Consider the following 17,344-nt stretch of genomic DNA (forward strand, 5'->3'; position numbering starts at 1 on the left):
GCGCGTCTTGCCGCTAAGCGCCACAGCGCCTCCCGGCGTGCCCCGCTTCCCGCCGCGCCTCCCGGCGTGCCCCGCGTCCCCCGGAAGTGGTTGTGAGGCGGTGGAGTTCGGCGCGGCTCTGTGCGGCTACCGGAGCGCGGCCACCATGGCTTCTGCACGGGCACCGGCGGCGAAAGGCGGCGCCCGCCCCCCCGCGCCTGCAGAGGTGGGTGGGTGGGTGGCTCCGGGCCCGTTACCCCTGCGGGAGCGGGGACAGGCCGCGGGCCGGCCCAGCCGCTCTGCTTTTGGGCCTGGGGCTTGCTGTGGCGGGGCGGCCCTGGTGTGGGGCAGGCCCCTCCCCCCCGCCCCGCGCCGCCTGTGACACCGGAGCTATTCGAAGGGCCGCGACTGGAGCGGTTACGTGTTTTCATGCGTTTTTACAGAACCCTTTTGTTTTTCTTGGAAATTTGTTCTAACGCTCCGCTCCTGGGAGCATCTTCCACTGCTTCCCGGTAAAGGGCATCGAGAGCTGCTGGTCCTTTTTTTTTTTTTTTTTTTAACAAAGGCATTGCTCGTGCCTTTGCTGGCACTTGTTCAGCAAGATTAGGAAAAGCTTTGTGTTTTAAAGTTTTCTTAAAAAATAAAAAAATCCCCCAGCCTTAAGAATGAGGTCTAAGCAGATAATAACCAGAAAATAATTCAGTCTAACTTATGCAAATTGTTTAACATGGCGTTTTATTTTCTATCTTCGTATTTGGGACAACAGTCCAAAATTAACAACTCGAATACAACTTCAGGGTCTCTTAGTGATGTACGTACAAACTTTCTCCAGCAGAGCAGTGCTTTCGTGCACAGCCAGGCTGTTTGTCGTTTCCTTTTTTGCCAAAATTCTGCCTTTACCTTCTAGGCTGCAAAGAGCAAGCCTGCAGAAGAGAGCGATGCTCCTCCTCCCAAGAGGGCCCCCATCTTTTATGGCAGTTTGGAAGAGAAGGAAAGGGAGCGTCTGGCAAAAGGAGAATCAGGGCTGCTGGGAAAAGAAGGGATGAAAGCTGCGATTGAGGCTGGCAACATCAACATAAGCAGCGGTGAGAATGTTTAACCACCTTTTTATTTTCCCCCCTCGTTCTGGAATATGAAGTTTTCAGAAGTCTTCTTTTGAAAATTTGAAAATTATACTCAGCTTCTGAGTATAATTTAAAATCAAAACTATGACACCATTGCCTGGACGGTTGGCTCTGTGTTTGGATCTTCCTGTTTGAGAGGGATCTCTCATCCAACCATTGTTTTCAATCTGACAATTTCATTTTTTTGTTCAGGTGAGGTCTTTGATCTTGAAGACCACATGAGCGAGCGGCAGGCAGAAGTTCTGGCTGAGTTTGAGCGCAGGAAGAGAGCCCGGCAGATCAACGTCTCCACTGATGACTCTGAAGTGAAGGCCTGTTTGCGAGCACTTGGGGAGCCCATCACGCTCTTTGGAGAAGGCCCTGCAGAAAGGAGGGAGAGGTGCTGTGTCTGCCCTGGCTGTTGCAAACAGGGTCTCAATTTATCAAATCCCTGATGTTTTCCTTTTAGCTGGGGTGCAGTGAGTGCCGCGAGTCAGTAACACTTCATTGCAGTGCAGCAAGAAAGGCAGGCAGTGATTATTTGTCAGGTTAGCTGAGAATTCACTGAGTGAATACAACTTCCTGTGTTTCTTTCCAGATTAAGAAATATCCTTTCAGTGGTTGGCACAGATGCATTAAAAAAGACGAGGAAAGATGACGACAGGTCTAAAAAATCCAAAGAAGAGGTAATGGTCTCTCTTGTTCTCTCAGTGCTGAGGGAGATTTGTATGATACCCTTTAAGATTCCTTTGACAGTCTCTACTATGTCCAGGACTCTTGGTTTTGGTCAGTCTGTGGGTTCTTTTGTCATCCCTTCATGCTGCTTCTGTATTGCCCACGTTAGCAAAACTGGGCAATGTTTTGTCTAAATCAGGAGCATTAAGTCTGGCTTGTACTCGCTGACCAAATTCCGAGCTCCATACGGCATATAGAAGAGGAGATCAGATGTTTGTTCCTTAGTATAGCGAGTCTTTCATTGTTGTTTGTCTTCATACTTGGGAAGAAAGTATTATGTTCCTGCTGCTACATGTTTCTGCCTTTGATTCTTCTTTCTTTTTGCTTCTCCTGTCTCTTGTCTCACTCCATTTTTTCCTTATTATTTTTTGAGGTTGCTGTTAGAAATAAGGACAGCTTCTGCAGCTCTGGGTGTTCTTTTTACTGGGCGATGTGTAGGCAAGGAGGAAGCTGTACGTCATTAAGTAAAAATGAGTTAGTGTTCAATTGGAATATTCTTGAGTGAAACAGCAGCACATCAGGTTCTGATTTATAGGGCTGAGCGTTTGACTTGAGTCTCTTAATCCTAGGGCTTATAGTTATGCAAAATGCCCTTAAAAAGAGGCCTTAACACAGCAAGATTTAAGAGCAGATGCTGTGGTGGCACTTAATGTACTAAGAGGAAGTCATCTAAGGTAACTGAATGGAAGAGAAGTATCACCTTAGTTTTTTCTTCAGTTTTGTTCTTTTTGTTACAGTATCAGCAAACCTGGTACCACGAAGGACCACGCAGTCTGAAAACAGCGAGGCTGTGGCTTGCTAACTACTCGCTGCCCAGGTGAGATAAAAGAGCGCAAACGAAGGAGGGAGATGCAGCCTTTTGTAAAATCCAGCTGCTAATCCCACTGTGGGTAGTGCAGGATATTTGAGGTCAAAGGAATAGGGAACATACACTGGTAGACAGGTCCAGTAAGCTTAGAGCTTGAGTTCTCAGTGACTGGCTCGAGTTGGCCCAGTTTGGGGGAAGAAGAGGGAAAAGCCTGTTTCCAGCAGCAGGGTGAGGAAAATGTAGAGGCTTGTTACTTCACCTTTTCTCTTCACAGGGCAGTGAAGCGGCTAGAAGAAGCCCGTCTACTCAAAGAGATTCCAGAGGCAACCAGGACATCACAGAGACAGGAGCTACACAAATCCCTGCGAGTAGGTGTGGCAGCTGCTCAGCTGCTGTTTTTACAACTTTTGCTGATCTTCCAAAGATATCAGAAAGGGATCAGCTGCTCAGAGGTGCTGTCGGGAGATGCGTGTAGTTTTCTGCACTGTCTTCTGTTGGAGAGCTCTGCTTTTTCTCTTTCCCTGTGTTATGCATAAAGCATGTTCTAGCTCTTTCTTCAAGTGATTCGAGAGATGTACTTGAGTTGTCCCTTTGCATGGCAGGGGATGAAGAGATACCCCTGCATTACCTTGCCGCTTACCTGTGAAGTTAAAGGAATTTTTTCTTGGCTTTCTCACAGGTTTAGCTGGCTAGGAAGGGACTGCTAACTTTCCTTTACCTGTACGGTCGTCACTGGGAAATAATAACCAACACAGTAATGCAAAACATGCTTTAGATGACTCTGGGATGCCCTTTTTGAGCTTGTTAAGTCAGATTCCCAGCTTAACAGAGAGGCTCAAGCACACAGTGTGGTGCCACTCTAATCCTGTTTACACCCAGAGGCATTAGCTGCCAGAGGATTTGCTTCTCCCCTAAGCGCACCGCACTGCCTGCCCTAGTCTGTCCAGCTGCGTTTGTTGGATGAGTTGTAGAAAGAGGCTGAAACTACAGTAAGTTCTCTGTTAAAGCCAGAGTCACAAAGCAGGCCTGCAGGGTTATTGGTGGCACGTATTGCGGGTGGCACATGGAATGCTGAGCTGCGCCCCAGGGCCGTGCTAGCTTACACTGGGCAGGCTGGCTCTGTGGCCTTCCTGCTCGGAGCTGGAGTGGCTCCTGGGCAGCTCCTCCCTTTGGAAGTGACTTTCCAAAGGCCTCTGCCTCCTCCTGTGTACATTTGCCTCCTTCACCTCAGTCTTTGGCTGGGGCTTTCTCTAGTTTGTTTGTACTTCAGTTATTTTCTGTCTGTCTGGTTACAGTCCTTGAATAACTTCTGCAGTCAGATTGGAGATGATCGCCCGCTGTCCTACTGCCACTTCAGCCCCAATTCCAAACTTCTCGCTACTGCCTGTTGGTAAGTTTTCTTGTACAGCGTTTGCTTTAGGGGCTGGGAGAGCACAGCAGGAGTGAAGAAGAGGGATGTTATTGGAGGCTTGTGAGAGTTCAGAAATGGTTTTTCTTCCTACTCTGAACTCTTCACTTCGGTTTAGAGCTTAGCTGAGGTTTCTGTCTGAGTCCATTAGTTCCCATGGATGGTTGCCTGAAGTGTCCTGGTATTTTAGCTACTGCAGAACCCCCCAGGGTGGCTTTGCAGCTCTGTTTGATCTGTTCTTTGACATTCCTGTCTATGCTGACATCTGTTCCTTGTCTTCAACAGGAGCGGATTGTGCAAGCTCTGGTCTGTGCCTGACTGCAACCTTGTTCACACCTTACGAGGTAGAGAAAAGCGACTTTCACTGAGACTCTTTGCTTAGTTCTTTTGTTCCTCTCTGGGTTGAGTTCCCAGACCTGCACTACTTTGTGACTCAAAGTGTAGTATTCTTTGGGCAGACTTTATTTTAATGAGTGTCAGTCAGGCTTGTGGAGCATGGGCACGTGTCAGATAACCAAGAGGAAGTCTTGGCTTTTCTCTTAGAGCCAAGACTCAAGTTTGCTGTTTCTGTTTCTGAATGGTGGTTTGTTTTGTTTCAAAACCTGGTTTGAGTTATTTTGATCCAAATACCAGCGTTTTTGGCCAGGTCATTTAACAGTAGTAAGGTTCTTTGAACAGGGGTCACAACTTTTGCCCTCACATTTTGTATTTCGTCAGTGTCTTGATTTATATGTTAAATTTTCACTACATTTTGAGGATGACAAACCTCAGTGCTACTGGAATTGCAGCTTAGCAGTTCACAGGACCAATGTGTCTGGCCGTTATAATGCAACTTCACCCAATGTGGGATGACACGGTGAAAGTGTTCACTGGTACCTGACTAATTAGTAACAAATAAATGCTGCTGTTCTGAAGAATTGGCCAAGATCATGTGGCAGATGATGAATTTTAATTTTCCTTTCTCTTAAGGACACAACACCAACGTAGGAGCGATAGTCTTCCATCCCAAAGCCACTGTCTCCCTAGACAAGAAGGATGTTAACCTGGCCTCGTGTGCGGCTGATGGTTCTGTCAAACTCTGGAGCCTTGAAAGGTCAGAACGATACCAGACATGCACAGCTGCAGCATTGCTGTTTTGGGGTTTATTTTGTGTTACTAAACACTGGACATTTACCATCCTCCTGCAAATATAACCTTTTCTTGTAGTTATACCAGTGCAATTCCTGGCCTCAGTATGTGCCACCTTCTTCAGCAGGAAAAGAGATCACCCTGATTAGGGGAATCAAGGTGAGGGGAAATTATCTGAAAAGAATCAAGTCATAATTGCTGCTGGGCATTAGTAAACTGCTTTGGGTGATGGATGGAAGACTTGGAGATCATTTCATTCTAACCTTTCATTTAGGAGGAAATTTCCTCTCTTGAGTATTAAGAAATGAACTTTTGAGTTATTGGAAAGCACCAGTATTGGGAGGTGGACTAACCAAATATATGACCATGCACAAAAGCTTCAGCCTGTGATGAAAACAAGTAGCTCTGTCACTGCACAGTGTAGTTCTGGAACACGTGCACCATCTGTCTCAAGCCTGTAAAGAAGGGAACGGTGTAGATACCAAGCATGAGCTGTGTTTGAAAAGTGGAGCCCTGCAGTGCACCTCAGGAAGAGGCAGGCAGCTGTGAGATCCTCAGTTGTTCATCCTTAGCTGAAAGTTGCCGTTCCTAACTGCAGAAGCATACCTGTGCAAAGGGACAGGGCGTTTACTAGTCTTACGTGACCACATCTCTAGTTAGCCTGCTGGAAAAACTAAATGCTGTTCAGGCCTTCTGCTGAAGGCTGCTGACCTACTGCCTGTAATTCTGGGAGAATAAATATTCACTCTGTCTTGCCTCCCTGCAGTTTTTCAGAATAGCAGAATTTGCGGTAGTTCAGGATGTGTTCTGTGTAGTCACAGAAAAAAAACTCCCTGCAATTCAGGTAGTCCACATTTTGTTTCTGCACTTTCAAAGTGCTAATGACAAGGGCCTTGTTAGTTTTCAGGAATAACAGTTATCCCAGGAGAACGTTATAACCAACATGAGTGTGGATAAAGGGGTTTTATTTAAAGCTTTAGGTGTGTGAACAAAAGGCAGAATTTGGAGTCATTAGTTAAAATTCTGATGTTCCTGTCTGGCTTGCCTTTAATTAGCAGTTCTTCTGTTGTGATCATAACATTTGCAGAGGCCTGGCTAGAGCCGGCCACCTCCGACCAGTGTCCAATGATTTTTTGTTTCTGTTTTTTAGTGATGAACCAGTGGCAGATATTGAAGGACACAGCATGAGAGTGGCACGTGTGATGTGGCACCCGTCTGGGAGGTTCCTGGGTACTACCTGGTACAGAGATTTCGTTGTTTGCAAAGACATTACCATTAGCTGTCTAGTTGGTAGCCCAGTGACTACCATTGCTTGTCCACAGAGGAGCCCAGCATGGGCAAGGGTTGGCCATTCTTGACAGCAGCTGGGCTGTTGTCTGCCCCTCACATGAGACCCCGTTGGTCTCCAGCTGGAAATAAAATGCCCACAGAGTTAATGAAATATCCTGTTACTCTCCTTGGAGATACGTGTATTTGGACAAACACTTTGTTTTTACAGCTACGATCACTCGTGGCGCTTGTGGGACCTGGAAGCTCAGGAAGAGATTCTCCATCAGGAGGGGCACAGCAAAGGGGTCTATGACATTGCCTTTCACACGGATGGGTCTCTCGCTGGGACTGGGTGAGTGTCCTTTGTGGCAGGACTGGGTGTGCAGTATTATCAAGGTTTTGTTGCTGGCTGATGCCGAGTGCCCCAGCAATTTCTGAGCCTACTCTGGCAGTTGCTGAGGCCTGATGGGCAACGCTTGGGTTCTCCCTTCCTAGTGGACTGGATGCTTTTGGCCGGGTGTGGGACTTGCGCACAGGACGCTGTATCATGTTTCTAGAAGGCCACCTGAAGGAGATCTACGGGGTTAACTTCTCCCCAAATGGGTAAGAAAGGAGCTTGCGTGGTTTACGTGGGAGCTCTGAGTACAAACCCAGCTCCCAACAACATGTTCTTCTCCATCCTTTGGCAGATACCACGTCGCAACTGGCAGTGGTGACAATACCTGCAAGGTATGGGACCTCCGCCAGAGGAAGTGCATCTATACCATTCCTGCCCATCAGAACCTGGTGACTGGAGTGAAATTTGAACGTAAGTACCTCCTGGCTGATGTTCCTTATCCCTGCCTCTCCTGAGCTGAGGTGGCAGGGGATAGGGGCAACTCAAAACCACATCTTCAGGTCAGGAAGACCTGTACTGGTTAGCAGAAAAGATTTGCCGTGGGATTATTTGCAAATCTCACTTCTCCCTTTTTCTCATCCTCTGCTGCAGCCAATCACGGTAACTTCCTGCTCACAGGCGCTTACGACAACACTGCAAAGATCTGGACTCACCCTGGCTGGTCCCCTCTGAAGACCCTGGCTGGTCACGAGGGGAAGGTGATGGGACTGGATATCTCCCTCGATGGCCAGCTGATAGCGACCTGCTCCTATGACAGAACCTTCAAGCTGTGGACAGCGGAGTAGCTCAGAGGTGCTGCTTATGAACTGGAATGGAGACGTTAATGGCTTTCAACTAAGACTTGTTTTTTTTTATATTAAAGAAAAAAAAAGAAATCGGCTATAGCAACATGCGTTACGATAGCTGTAGTCACTAGTTGGTCTTGGGTTGAGGTATTTTTGAAGCGCTTCTGTTTCCCAGGGCTTGGTTGGAGTCAGATCTTGGGTGATGTTTTTCCACTTTTTAGGACTTTGGTTTTATACCACAGATAGTGCTTTCTGCTGTAATTTGGAGACAGTCCATAGGCGTCCACCCTCCCCTCCAAGTCAGGCTCACAGGCTTTCTCCAGCCTGTTCCGGTCATTTGTAGGTCGCCATACAGCCCTCGGGTATGGTGTTATTCAGCCTCTGTTAATACCTTTCATTTTCCAAGAGCCTTTGGTAGCCTGTGTGGAGATTCTGTAAATAAAATGCAGAAGGCTCACTCGGGAGCAAGAACTTGGCCTGAATGTATCAGTGATGTGGCTTTTCTTCTAGACTGCTCTAGTTCCTTCCCCACACGCACAATCTGAAACCAGTAAATCCCCCTGTGGCCACCCCACTGATCACACATCGTTGCTCTACGTGTGAACGCTCTCCTGGTGCTGGCAGTCGGGGGGAAGCTCTGGGGGAGTCGCCTCCCCTCGCAGGGCAGTCTCTGCCAGGGAGGTTACTACGGTCAAAACGCTGCCACCTCCTCCAGCGCCGGGTCTGCACCGTCACTCATCCGGAGTACGTGAATTCCCGAGTGAAAACTTGCGCAGAGCAGTGTGGAGCTGTCACAGACGGCCAGTGAGACCAGTGGTCCCGATCCCTCGAGGCACAAGGAGGCCAGGCAGGCTGAGGGAAGAGACAAATCACTCGGCACGCTTGGTTTGCCAAGATGAGACATGACCACACCAACCTCCCACCACCTGGCTCTGCCTGCTCGCCTGAGGCAGGTGAGCTGCACCCCTCGCTGTCCCGGGTCCCCGCAGCCAAAGGCATCGGCACGTGCCCCCTAGAAGAGAGACCCTCCACCCCTGTAAGCCCCACGGGGGACCTGTGCGTTGCCCAGTCGGGCAGTGGCCAGCTCACAGGGATCCAGGCTGACGTCAGGCTCTGCCCTTTCCCTGGAGACAAAGCGGGGATGGATGGACAGACCGACCCCGCTGGGCAGAGCTGCAGGTCTTGCGTGGAGGCGTTCCCAACCTGCCTTTTTCTCCCAAATTGCTTATGGTCCAGAAATGGTTTTCCTAAGGGCTGTGCTACACTCAACATGCAGTTTTGATAAACCTCCAAAAGGGAAAGAGAAATAAGACTTACAATGTCCATCGGCCCTTCTGTTCGTGTCTCTTACTACACAAACCCCGAGGCAGCATTAGTGCAGGGACCCCAGCCCCACGCTGAGCTGCCAACAGCTGCATTTGGCACGGACAGTCAGGCAACCACCTCTTGTGGTGACTTGCACCCTTCCAGGAGCAGCTGAATTAAGGCTGGCCGCTGTGGTAGTCACCCAGTTGTGGAGGCAACAGGATCAAAACAAATCTGCTGCCAACCCCGCGGCCACCTTGGCGTGTGCGGGCACCAGGGTGAGAGAAGAGGTGAGTGAAACAGAAGGCGAGAGCTTTTCTGCAGGGGATCATCAGGTTTCTATTTTCATCCTATGGTAAATAAGTGCATTTGGAGAGGGGCTTAGCCACGGGGAGCATCTAATGCTGATGACTTCACCGCATTTGGTGTGTGTCTGTGAACCTGAATGGCTTCCAAGAGGTCCCTGCCTTCTGCGCAAGGCGTTACTAACAAGCCTGCTGCTACGGCAGGGCTTGGCATGTTAACAGCCTTTGTGCCCAGCTCAGGTGAGGACTCTGCCCTCGCCAAGCCCTCCAGCAGGCAGAGGTACCCCCCAAACGGCAGTGATTCCCTCCAGCAGGCAGAGGTACCCCCCAAACGGCCGTGATTCCCCTCAAGGGGACAACCAAAGGCAGGGCAGTTGCTCACCAGCCCTCTGTCCTCCAGCACGACTGTTTTTTACAACTTTCCACTCGTATTTGTGGAAAGCCCTGGAGTTCCCCTGTTCGTTTTTATTTTTATCATTTGTCCTGTCATTGCTGAACTCGGATGGATCTTTAAAAGCCATCTCTCATCGCTGCTTCCTTTTATTGTAGGAAGGACACTCCACCCAGTCCTGCAGCTGGATTAGAGTAAAACCCAGAGATTTCAGGCATCATCGTGCCCATCACCACCAGGAGACAGAAACAAAGGGAACAGTTATCCCAGAGTGAGGTGCGTGGCGTGGGCGGGACCCTCCCCTACCTCCAGTGTCACGGTCCCAGACCTTCACTGTGCTGTCGTAGGAGGACGTGGCAATGCTGGGGGTGACAGCTGGGCCGCGTGGAAGGAAGACGCATGAGGTCGTGGTCTGTAAATGCCCTTTGTACTCGCACACTCGGTTTCTTGTCTGCCGTAGGTCCCACAGCTGCAAGGCAACAGGCAGAGGTTCGAGCTCAGGCTCTGTTGCTGCCACTTGCCAACACGGAGCTCTTTTACAAAGAGAGGAAGATGGTTTTGGATAAAGAGCTCCTTGGCCATCCCCAGAGTACAATTACTGCCTTTGGGCCCTGCTCATGCTCCCGGTCCTGGAGAACTTCAAACCTCAGGGGATTTTCACCATCGGTGACTATTTGAGCATGTGCCCACACCCATTGGAGCTGATGGGCTAAGACTGCCAGGGCAGATAGCTGTGTCTCCAGCCTGCTCCCGCCCTCAGCCCTGCTCTCCCTGGGTGGGATGGTCTCATCCTCTCGATGCTCACACACAAGGCTGAGAACCTGCAGGGCTGAGAACCTGCAGGGCTGAATCCCTGGTTTGGAAACACCTTGAGCAAAGGGTCCCTTACAGGCTTTCTGTGAGAGCCTCGTGCTCCTTGATGCCATTACTGAAACAAAACTCCAGTGCTTTAATCAGGAAGAATGTCAGCTCGGCTGTTCTCTGAGCAGAAGGCTTACCGAAGGGACAGGCAGGAAGGCACTAAGCTCCAGCCCTGGCTGGTGACACCAGCATAAGGCCAAGACAGTGGGAGCAAGCAGATCCTTGGAGCGCTGATCTTGCTGCCCTCTGCTGTATCCCGTGAATGTGGGAGAAAAAAAATCAGAAAAAGCCGGACTCGGTGCCCGGCAAACTCACGGTGGCCTCGCTGCCCTCGCCCGCGGAGCCACTGCTGCTGCTGAGGCAGTACCGCCCGTCCTGGCTGGCATCGCAGCACGTCTGAATGTGCTGCTTGGCTGGGAACGTGTGTGCCACCTGCAGCTCCCGGCTGTCCCAGATCCTGGAAGGAACGGGAGTGGGGAGGGGGACTCTGATGCACCATCACCACGACAGGCTTCCTTCCGTACCCCGCGCCCCCCACACCCTCGCTGTGCCCTCGTGCTTTGCCCTTGCTGCTGTGCCCCATGCTGCATCCTTGCATTTATCTGTTCTGGATCAATCTCCATCCAGAGCAGCTGTGCTGAGCTTGCTTTTTTTAATTCTCCTTTCCACCCACAGCTGCCACCCCGTGCTGCTTACAGCCACGGATGTCCCTAGACCATCCTCCCCTGGCAAGAGGCTACAGCTCCAAGACCCAGGTGAGCTGGAAGGTGGCTACTAGCCACCCCAGCAGGGCATGGGAGACCAGGTGGTCATGACAACCAGAGAGACAGCTTGTGCGCCGGCATCTTCCATAACCCCCACGTGCCCCAGGCTGTAACTTCCTTCTCTGTGGCCACATGAAGGATTTACCTGATTGTTTTATCCTCTGAGGTCTGGATGACATAAGGTTCTCCTGGAACCCAGCACAGATGTGTGACCTGTGGAGAGGGAAGGATGAGCGGGAGCCCACCCCTGCCTGCAGCCCAGGCTGGCATCCACCTGTAGGTACACAGCCAGCGCGCTCCCACCCTCTTCCTCATGCTGGGTTACGAGCAGGAAACGTTGGATGAAGGTTTTTTGTACTTCCCACCAGTGTTGCTCCCCTATTATTATTTTATATAGATAATATATATATATATATATATAATCGTGGTTATTTGCAGGCAGGGAGGTGCCAACAGCTCAGCAGCACACAGAGCCGTGGTACGTGGCACGGGAGCCAGAAGATGGTACCCATAGCAGCTCTGCTGCTGAGCTGGAACAGAAGGGAAGGCAGCCCCCACGGTGCAAGGTGCTCCCTAGCAGCTATCAGTCGGAACATTAATACATTTCTGTATGGGTCTTGGTACCTTTGTGCTCCTGGATTTTCTGTTACTTGGAGAACGGAGTAACCAGCCTTGAGCTTTGGTCTCCCCAGGTGCACAGGCAACCCGTGCAGTGCCTCAAGGGCTTCTTGCAGCACCAAGCTCAGAGCAAATTTGTTCTACGTGGCTTCATGTGCCAAATAACTGTGCAGGCATCGAGGTGCTGAGATAGGATGCAAGAAACCAGCAGCTCCTACCAGATTCCTGGAGATAGCGGCTCTGCCCAGACACTCTCCGGTCTCTGTGTCCCACTTGCACACGGTGTTGTCTCGTGAACCTGAGCACAGCTGGGAGGCATCTGCAACCACAAGTTAACATTAAAAAAAAAAAGTCAAGAAAAGCTGTCAATAAATCCCTGGGCAATGGGAGTGTGTTGTCCCTCACCTGGGCTCACAGCCAGTCCAGTAACAACCAGGTCGTGTCCCAGGAAGCGCTGGCTTGGTCCCGAGGTCCCGTGAAGCTCCCACATCATCACTGTCTTGTCCCGCGATGCACTGAAGACTCTGTCTGAGTCAGGGGCAGCGGTGACCTGCCAAGGACAAGACAGGAGAAGCCAGTTAGTCGCTCCGTCATTCCGGGCTCCCCAGTCCCTGACAGGTACCCGTACCAGAGACCCCACCGCACTCCATCGCTCACCTTGGAGACCTCCCGCTCGTGCCCGACGAACCGCCGCAGTGCAGCCCCAGATCTCCAGCTGCAAACGGCCACGGTCTGCGGAGCAGCAGGGAGAGGCATCAGCAGGGGCAGCAGCAGAGCGGGTGAAGGAGGATTACACACGTTCTTGGTTATGTTACACTGAGACCCGTGCACAGCCCAAGCTTGGAGAGGGAACATGTTCTTCTGGTTTTGAGCTCCTACAGCATATGCAGCTGCCTTTAGAGCCTGTCCTGTGCCAGGTAACATGTGATCCAGTGATCCCAAGCCTGGGTGAGACCATTGGATGTGATCTGAGTTCAGGAGAGGTTATAATATTTGATTCAATGTGCTTCAGTGCATGCTCTCACTCTAAGCTCATCTTTTCTTTCCAAATCCAGGAACTGACAAAGTTGTTACCATTGACGGAAATGTTTAAAGCTCATGTTTAAACCTTATTTTCTGAACCTGTGAATACATTTTCATGACTGTGCTTTGTGCCTGGTGGCAGGGGGTACCTCACCTTATCTCGTCCTCCTGACACACACAGGTCTGGTTTGAGAGCAGCCACAGAAGCGACGGCATCGGTGTGCGTGGGGCCGTGCTGCCTGACAGCTCGGACAGGTCCTGTCTCTTCCACGGAGCCATCGGCCCTGCAGCAGCAGGCAAAGAGACAGTGGCAGGGGCTGCAGGGGCTTCAGAGCAAAGCCAGGGTGTCACTCCCCAGTGCAAGAGGGGTCTGGGAGATGGCACCGCCGGCTGCGCTGGGGAGCGACAACATCTGCCTTTGGAAAGCCAAGGGGGAGCTGGGAATGGACAAATGCTCCTGGACTAGGTGAGATGGAGCAGGTCTATTCCATCTCTAGAGCTGCTAAATATTTAGGTGTTAACTCACTCCATACTGGTGCAAAGAAGAAAAGAAATGTTGATCTCGCCAGCCTCCCCTTCCACTAACACCTGGCAGGCTCTGCTGCACCCCTCTGCTCTGGCACAGCCTGGCCAAGCCCACCGAGCCCCCTGCTGCTGCCCTGTGCTCTCAGCTGGTCCCCAGGCAGAGATCACCCACCCTGCTGCCACCCACTGAATTGCTTCATCTTGCCCATGGAAGCCGCTGCGTCTCTGAAGAGACGGTGAAGCGGTTTGGATCTTTGGGCTAAATAGTTGCCCCTGGAGCTGTTACCCTTCAGAGCTCTGCCCGAGCCATCGCAGAGCAGGACCCCCGGCCATGGGCAGGACCCCCGGCCATGGCTGCACACTTGGCCACTCCTGTGAGCTACATTTTAGATTTCAGTCCCCCAAAGAAACCGAGCAGACTTTAGAAGTGAGGGTCAAAAATAAAAATCCAATTCATACATTCAATAACAGAACTAAACCCACACGCTTGCTACAGTCTCTATTCATTTGCTGTTCTCTCTTTACTCTCGAACCTGATTTATTGACTTCAGGCATGGTCGCCTGGCATCACGTTACCTGTATTTGGTGGTGTGGAAGGTGATTTTACTCTGCAGTTTCCCCATAGCTCTGCCGACTAGCACAGCTCCCGCTCCGGCCAGCAGCGGGGAGCATCACGCCGCACCTCGGGTGCCTGCCGCTGGGATGCGGGCTGTGGGTGAGGAGACACAGTGTTACTGGGAATGCAGAGAGGTTTCTCCTTGTTACAGATATGGGATAAGGCATATGTATGCTGATAACACGCTATCTACATCTTAACTTCATTTAGAATAAGAAGAAAAACCTCAGAGGAGGGGACGTCTGGAGCTCCCTAGGCAAACCTGCTCAGAGCAGAGCCACCTTCCGAGGTGATGCTCCTGGGACCTTACAGCTGGGCTTTGAAAGTATCCAAGCTTAGTGAGGCCACAATAGAGATGAAGCTGCTGCCTACAATTCTTCTAGCACCTCATGCCTCCTCTTACTCCAGTATCTGCTCTTGACTTCCATATTTCCCAGAGATCCCAGTCTCTAGGCTGGTGAGTGCAAACACCCCCAGTCTAAAGTCCATAGTGCCAGGTGGGACCGAGGTAACCACAGCCACAGGCAGCCTGAACTTCACCGGACCAGCCTGACTTAACGTAAAGCTTGAAGCGATCTTTCCATAGGCTGAGGAATGCTTTGGGAACAGCAGCTTCTATGTCCAGAGACTCCAACCCCACATCCAGTCTGGGGCATCCCACACGTGGCATCCCACAGCCAGTCCCCGCACCAGCGTCCACCCGGGCAGAGGAGCCTTCGGCAGAGCAGGGGCCCGAGGCAGCATCTCCCCCTCATCCTCATGGGTCACCGACCCAGCCGAAACCACTTTCAATGACAGTGAATTGTCATGTACAGTAATTGGCTTCTTCTTAGCTCAAGACATGCTAATTGGATTTAGCCTGTACTAGGTGTATGTTGGCATTCCCGTCTTCTGGGTCAGTAGTATTTTGCTAATAAAAATCAGAAAAAAGCACCTCTGCCTGCTTGTTCCAGCAAAGAAAAAACCTGCTTGAAGGCTCTGCTCACAAAACCCCAAAATACTGCCCACCTGAAAACCAAATCCTGGGAGCACTAAGCAGGAGGGCTTGGGTTTCTACAAAATATTCCCTTTCTAATTTTACCCTGACAGCCGTTGTGATTAGCAATTAGTAATACCCAGTTAATCTCCACCTGTTCCATCCATGAGTTTGCATGTTCAAAAGCTGTGAAGAATAAGAAATCTCACAGCCGAGGGGCAGCGACAGTTCAGCAATTCGATCAGACTGAGTGTCCAGGTCATTTCAGTACATGAGCAACAAACAGGGTTTGTCCTTGCCAGCAGGAGAACCCCGGAGTTTTTTTTCTCCTGCAAAACAAGATTCTAGGAAAAAGCTGAGATGTAAATTCTAATTTTTTAATTATGGTGATTACTATGTTTCCCCACTCATGGAGTTAATGCACACATGCACAGTCGACCCTACCTGCACATCAGCTCAAATCAGTGTCAGCGGGAGGCTGCCTGCTCTCTCCTGCCTTTTGCCCACCGCCAAAAAGAGATTTTTCTGAATCCTGAACAAGAGCAGTAGCTGCTCGGGCAGGACGTTCCCCTCACCTGAGGTGTTAGGATCTGGCAGGCTTCCCTACACATTGACCATGAACCTGGTCCATCCCAAAGCTCTCCAGGAACACAGGGATCCTGCCGCAGCTGATCCATACACAGCCACCCCTCCACAAGACCGAATTTCACGCCGGAGGAGCTCCCATCCTCCCTTCTCCCCAAATGTATCGCTTAGCAGAGAGCAAAAAAATTTTTTACTAAATCATTTTTTAAAAAGAAAGCACCGAAACCACAGCAACGTTTCTCCCCGTTTTCCTGGGGTGTTAAACAGCCCCTCGCAGGGGGTGTTCTGCTTTCGGGGGGCACGGGGGCAGCCCCCAGCCCCGTAGCCAGGGGTGGCCCCAGGCAGTGACACAGGTCCCTGAGGCTGGGGGTGCCCCCTGGGTGCTCCCCGGGTCCCTGTGCATGGGGGGAGCCCCGAGGTCGGTGTGGGGCAGCCCGGTGGGGGCAATGTGGCGCAGTCCAGGGGGCTATAGCTGGGGCAACCCTGGCAAAGGTGTGGTGACAACGCAGGTCCCTATAGCTGGGGCAGCCCCATGGGAAAAATATGGGGACAACATGGGTCCCTATAGCCAGGGCAACCCCATAGGAAGGATGTGGGGTGGCTCCTGGGAGGGATACAGGGACAACACGGGTCCCTGTAGCCAGGGCAACCCCTGGGAGGGATACAGGGACCCCTGGGAGCGATGTAAGGACAACATGGGTCCCTACAGCCGGGATAGCCCCCTGGGAAGGATATGGGGACCCCTGGGAGGGATACGGGGACAACAAGGGCCCTTGTAGCCGGGACAGCCCCCTGGGAAGGCTGTGGGGCAGCCCCTCGGAGGGGTATGGGGACCTGTGGGAGGGGTACGGGGACAACATGGGTCCCTACAGCCGGGATAGCCCCCTGGGAAGGATATGGGGACCCCTGGGAGGGATACGGGGACAACAAGGGCCCTTGTAGCCGGGACAGCCCCCTGGGAAGGCTGTGGGGCTGCCCCTCGGAGGGGTATGGGGACCTGTGGGAGGGGTACGGGGACAACACGTGTCCCTGAAGCTGGAATAACCCCTGGGAAGGCTGTGGGGCTGCCCCTGCGGGGGGAGGGTACGGGGACCCCTTGGGGGGGTATGGGGACAACATGGGTCCCTGCAGCCGGGACAGCCCCCTGGGAAGGATATGGGGACTCCTGGGAGGGATATGGGGACAACATGTGTTCCTGAAGCTGGAATAACCCCCTGGGAAGGCTGTGGGGCAGCCCCTGGGGCAGGGTACGGGGCCAACACGGGTCCCTGTAGCCGGTACAGCCCCCTGGGAAGGATATGAGGACCCCTGGGAAGGGTACGGGGACCCCTGGGAGGGGTACGGGGACAACACGTGTCCCTGAAGCTGGAATAACCCCTGGGAAGGCTGTGGGGCAGCCCCTGGGGGGGGTGGGGGGTGTGCGGGGACCCCTGGGAGGGGTACGGGGACAACACGGGTCCCTACAGCCGGGACAGTCCCCTGGGAAGCGTATGAGGACCCCTGGCAGGGGTAGGGGGACAACACGTGTCCCTGGAGCTGGGATCACCCCTGGGAAGGCTGTGGGGCAGCCCCTGGGGCGTACGGGGACCCCTGGGAGGGGTACGGGGACAACACGGGTCCCTGTGCCTGGCCCAGCCCCGCGGACACCGGGCAGCCCGCCCCGCCCCGGGGACAGGCGCACTCACCGGGGCCCGTCCCGTCCGTCCCGTCCGTCCCGTCCCGGCGCGGCGCAGGGCGGGTGGGGCGGGGCGGGGCCGCGGGGG

The 17,344-nt window shown here is 52.2% G+C and overlaps 2 protein-coding genes across 6 annotated transcripts; one reads left to right on the forward strand and one right to left on the reverse strand.

Annotated features, from left to right (window-relative positions):
• Positions 1-50: 50 nt before the first annotated feature.
• Positions 51-8,087, forward strand: PRPF4 (pre-mRNA processing factor 4). Of its 2 annotated transcripts, XM_055793612.1 has the most exons (15): positions 76-205; positions 746-790; positions 887-1,064; positions 1,296-1,482; positions 1,681-1,768; positions 2,555-2,634; positions 2,900-2,993; positions 3,921-4,015; positions 4,319-4,377; positions 5,003-5,126; positions 6,312-6,401; positions 6,660-6,782; positions 6,926-7,033; positions 7,120-7,238; positions 7,419-8,087. In XM_055793612.1, exons 1-15 carry the CDS (start codon positions 146-148, stop codon positions 7,610-7,612), a joined length of 1,644 nt encoding a protein of 547 aa, XP_055649587.1. In that variant the 5' UTR covers positions 76-145; the 3' UTR covers positions 7,613-8,087. The 2 variants fall into 2 exon arrangements, with proteins under 2 accessions (XP_055649588.1, XP_055649587.1); XM_055793613.1 differs by lacking the exon at positions 746-790 and having other exon boundaries at positions 51-205.
• Positions 7,815-17,320, reverse strand: WDR31 (WD repeat domain 31). 4 transcript variants are annotated; one of them, XM_055793615.1, is made up of 10 exons: positions 17,267-17,320; positions 13,981-14,113; positions 13,034-13,163; positions 12,514-12,588; positions 12,262-12,406; positions 12,075-12,175; positions 11,384-11,451; positions 10,790-10,931; positions 9,920-10,082; positions 7,815-8,464 (listed from the first exon to the last, which is right to left on the reverse strand). In XM_055793615.1, exons 2-10 carry the CDS (start codon positions 14,025-14,027, stop codon positions 8,304-8,306), a joined length of 1,032 nt encoding a protein of 343 aa, XP_055649590.1. In that variant the 5' UTR covers positions 14,028-14,113; positions 17,267-17,320; the 3' UTR covers positions 7,815-8,303. The 4 variants fall into 4 exon arrangements, with proteins under 4 accessions (XP_055649590.1, XP_005231433.2, XP_055649589.1 ...); XM_005231376.3 differs by lacking the exon at positions 17,267-17,320 and adding an exon at positions 15,151-16,542; XM_055793614.1 differs by lacking the exon at positions 17,267-17,320 and having other exon boundaries at positions 13,981-16,542.
• Between the last annotated feature and the right edge of the window lie 24 nt (positions 17,321-17,344).

Source organism: Falco peregrinus, chromosome 1 (assembly GCF_023634155.1).
Source record: "Falco peregrinus isolate bFalPer1 chromosome 1, bFalPer1.pri, whole genome shotgun sequence".
Classification (NCBI taxonomy): domain Eukaryota; kingdom Metazoa; phylum Chordata; class Aves; order Falconiformes; family Falconidae; genus Falco; species Falco peregrinus.

Coding starts and splice junctions, on each gene's coding strand:
- PRPF4 (XM_055793612.1), top strand. CDS start 146: ATGGCTTCTGCACGGGCACCGGCGGCGAAAGGCGGCGCCCGCCCCCCC. Junction 206..745: donor GCCCCCCCGCGCCTGCAGAG/GTGGGTGGGTGG, acceptor TTGGGACAACAG/TCCAAAATTAACAACTCGAA. Junction 1,483..1,680: donor CCTGCAGAAAGGAGGGAGAG/GTGCTGTGTCTG, acceptor GTTTCTTTCCAG/ATTAAGAAATATCCTTTCAG.
- WDR31 (XM_027778127.2), bottom strand. CDS start 12,780: ATGTTACCTGGCACAGGACAGGCTCTAAAGGCAGCTGCATATGCTGTA. Junction 12,176..12,261: donor TGGACTGGCTGTGAGCCCAG/GTGAGGGACAAC, acceptor TTGTGGTTGCAG/ATGCCTCCCAGCTGTGCTCA. Junction 10,932..11,383: donor TCAGAGGATAAAACAATCAG/GTAAATCCTTCA, acceptor CGTTCCTTCCAG/GATCTGGGACAGCCGGGAGC.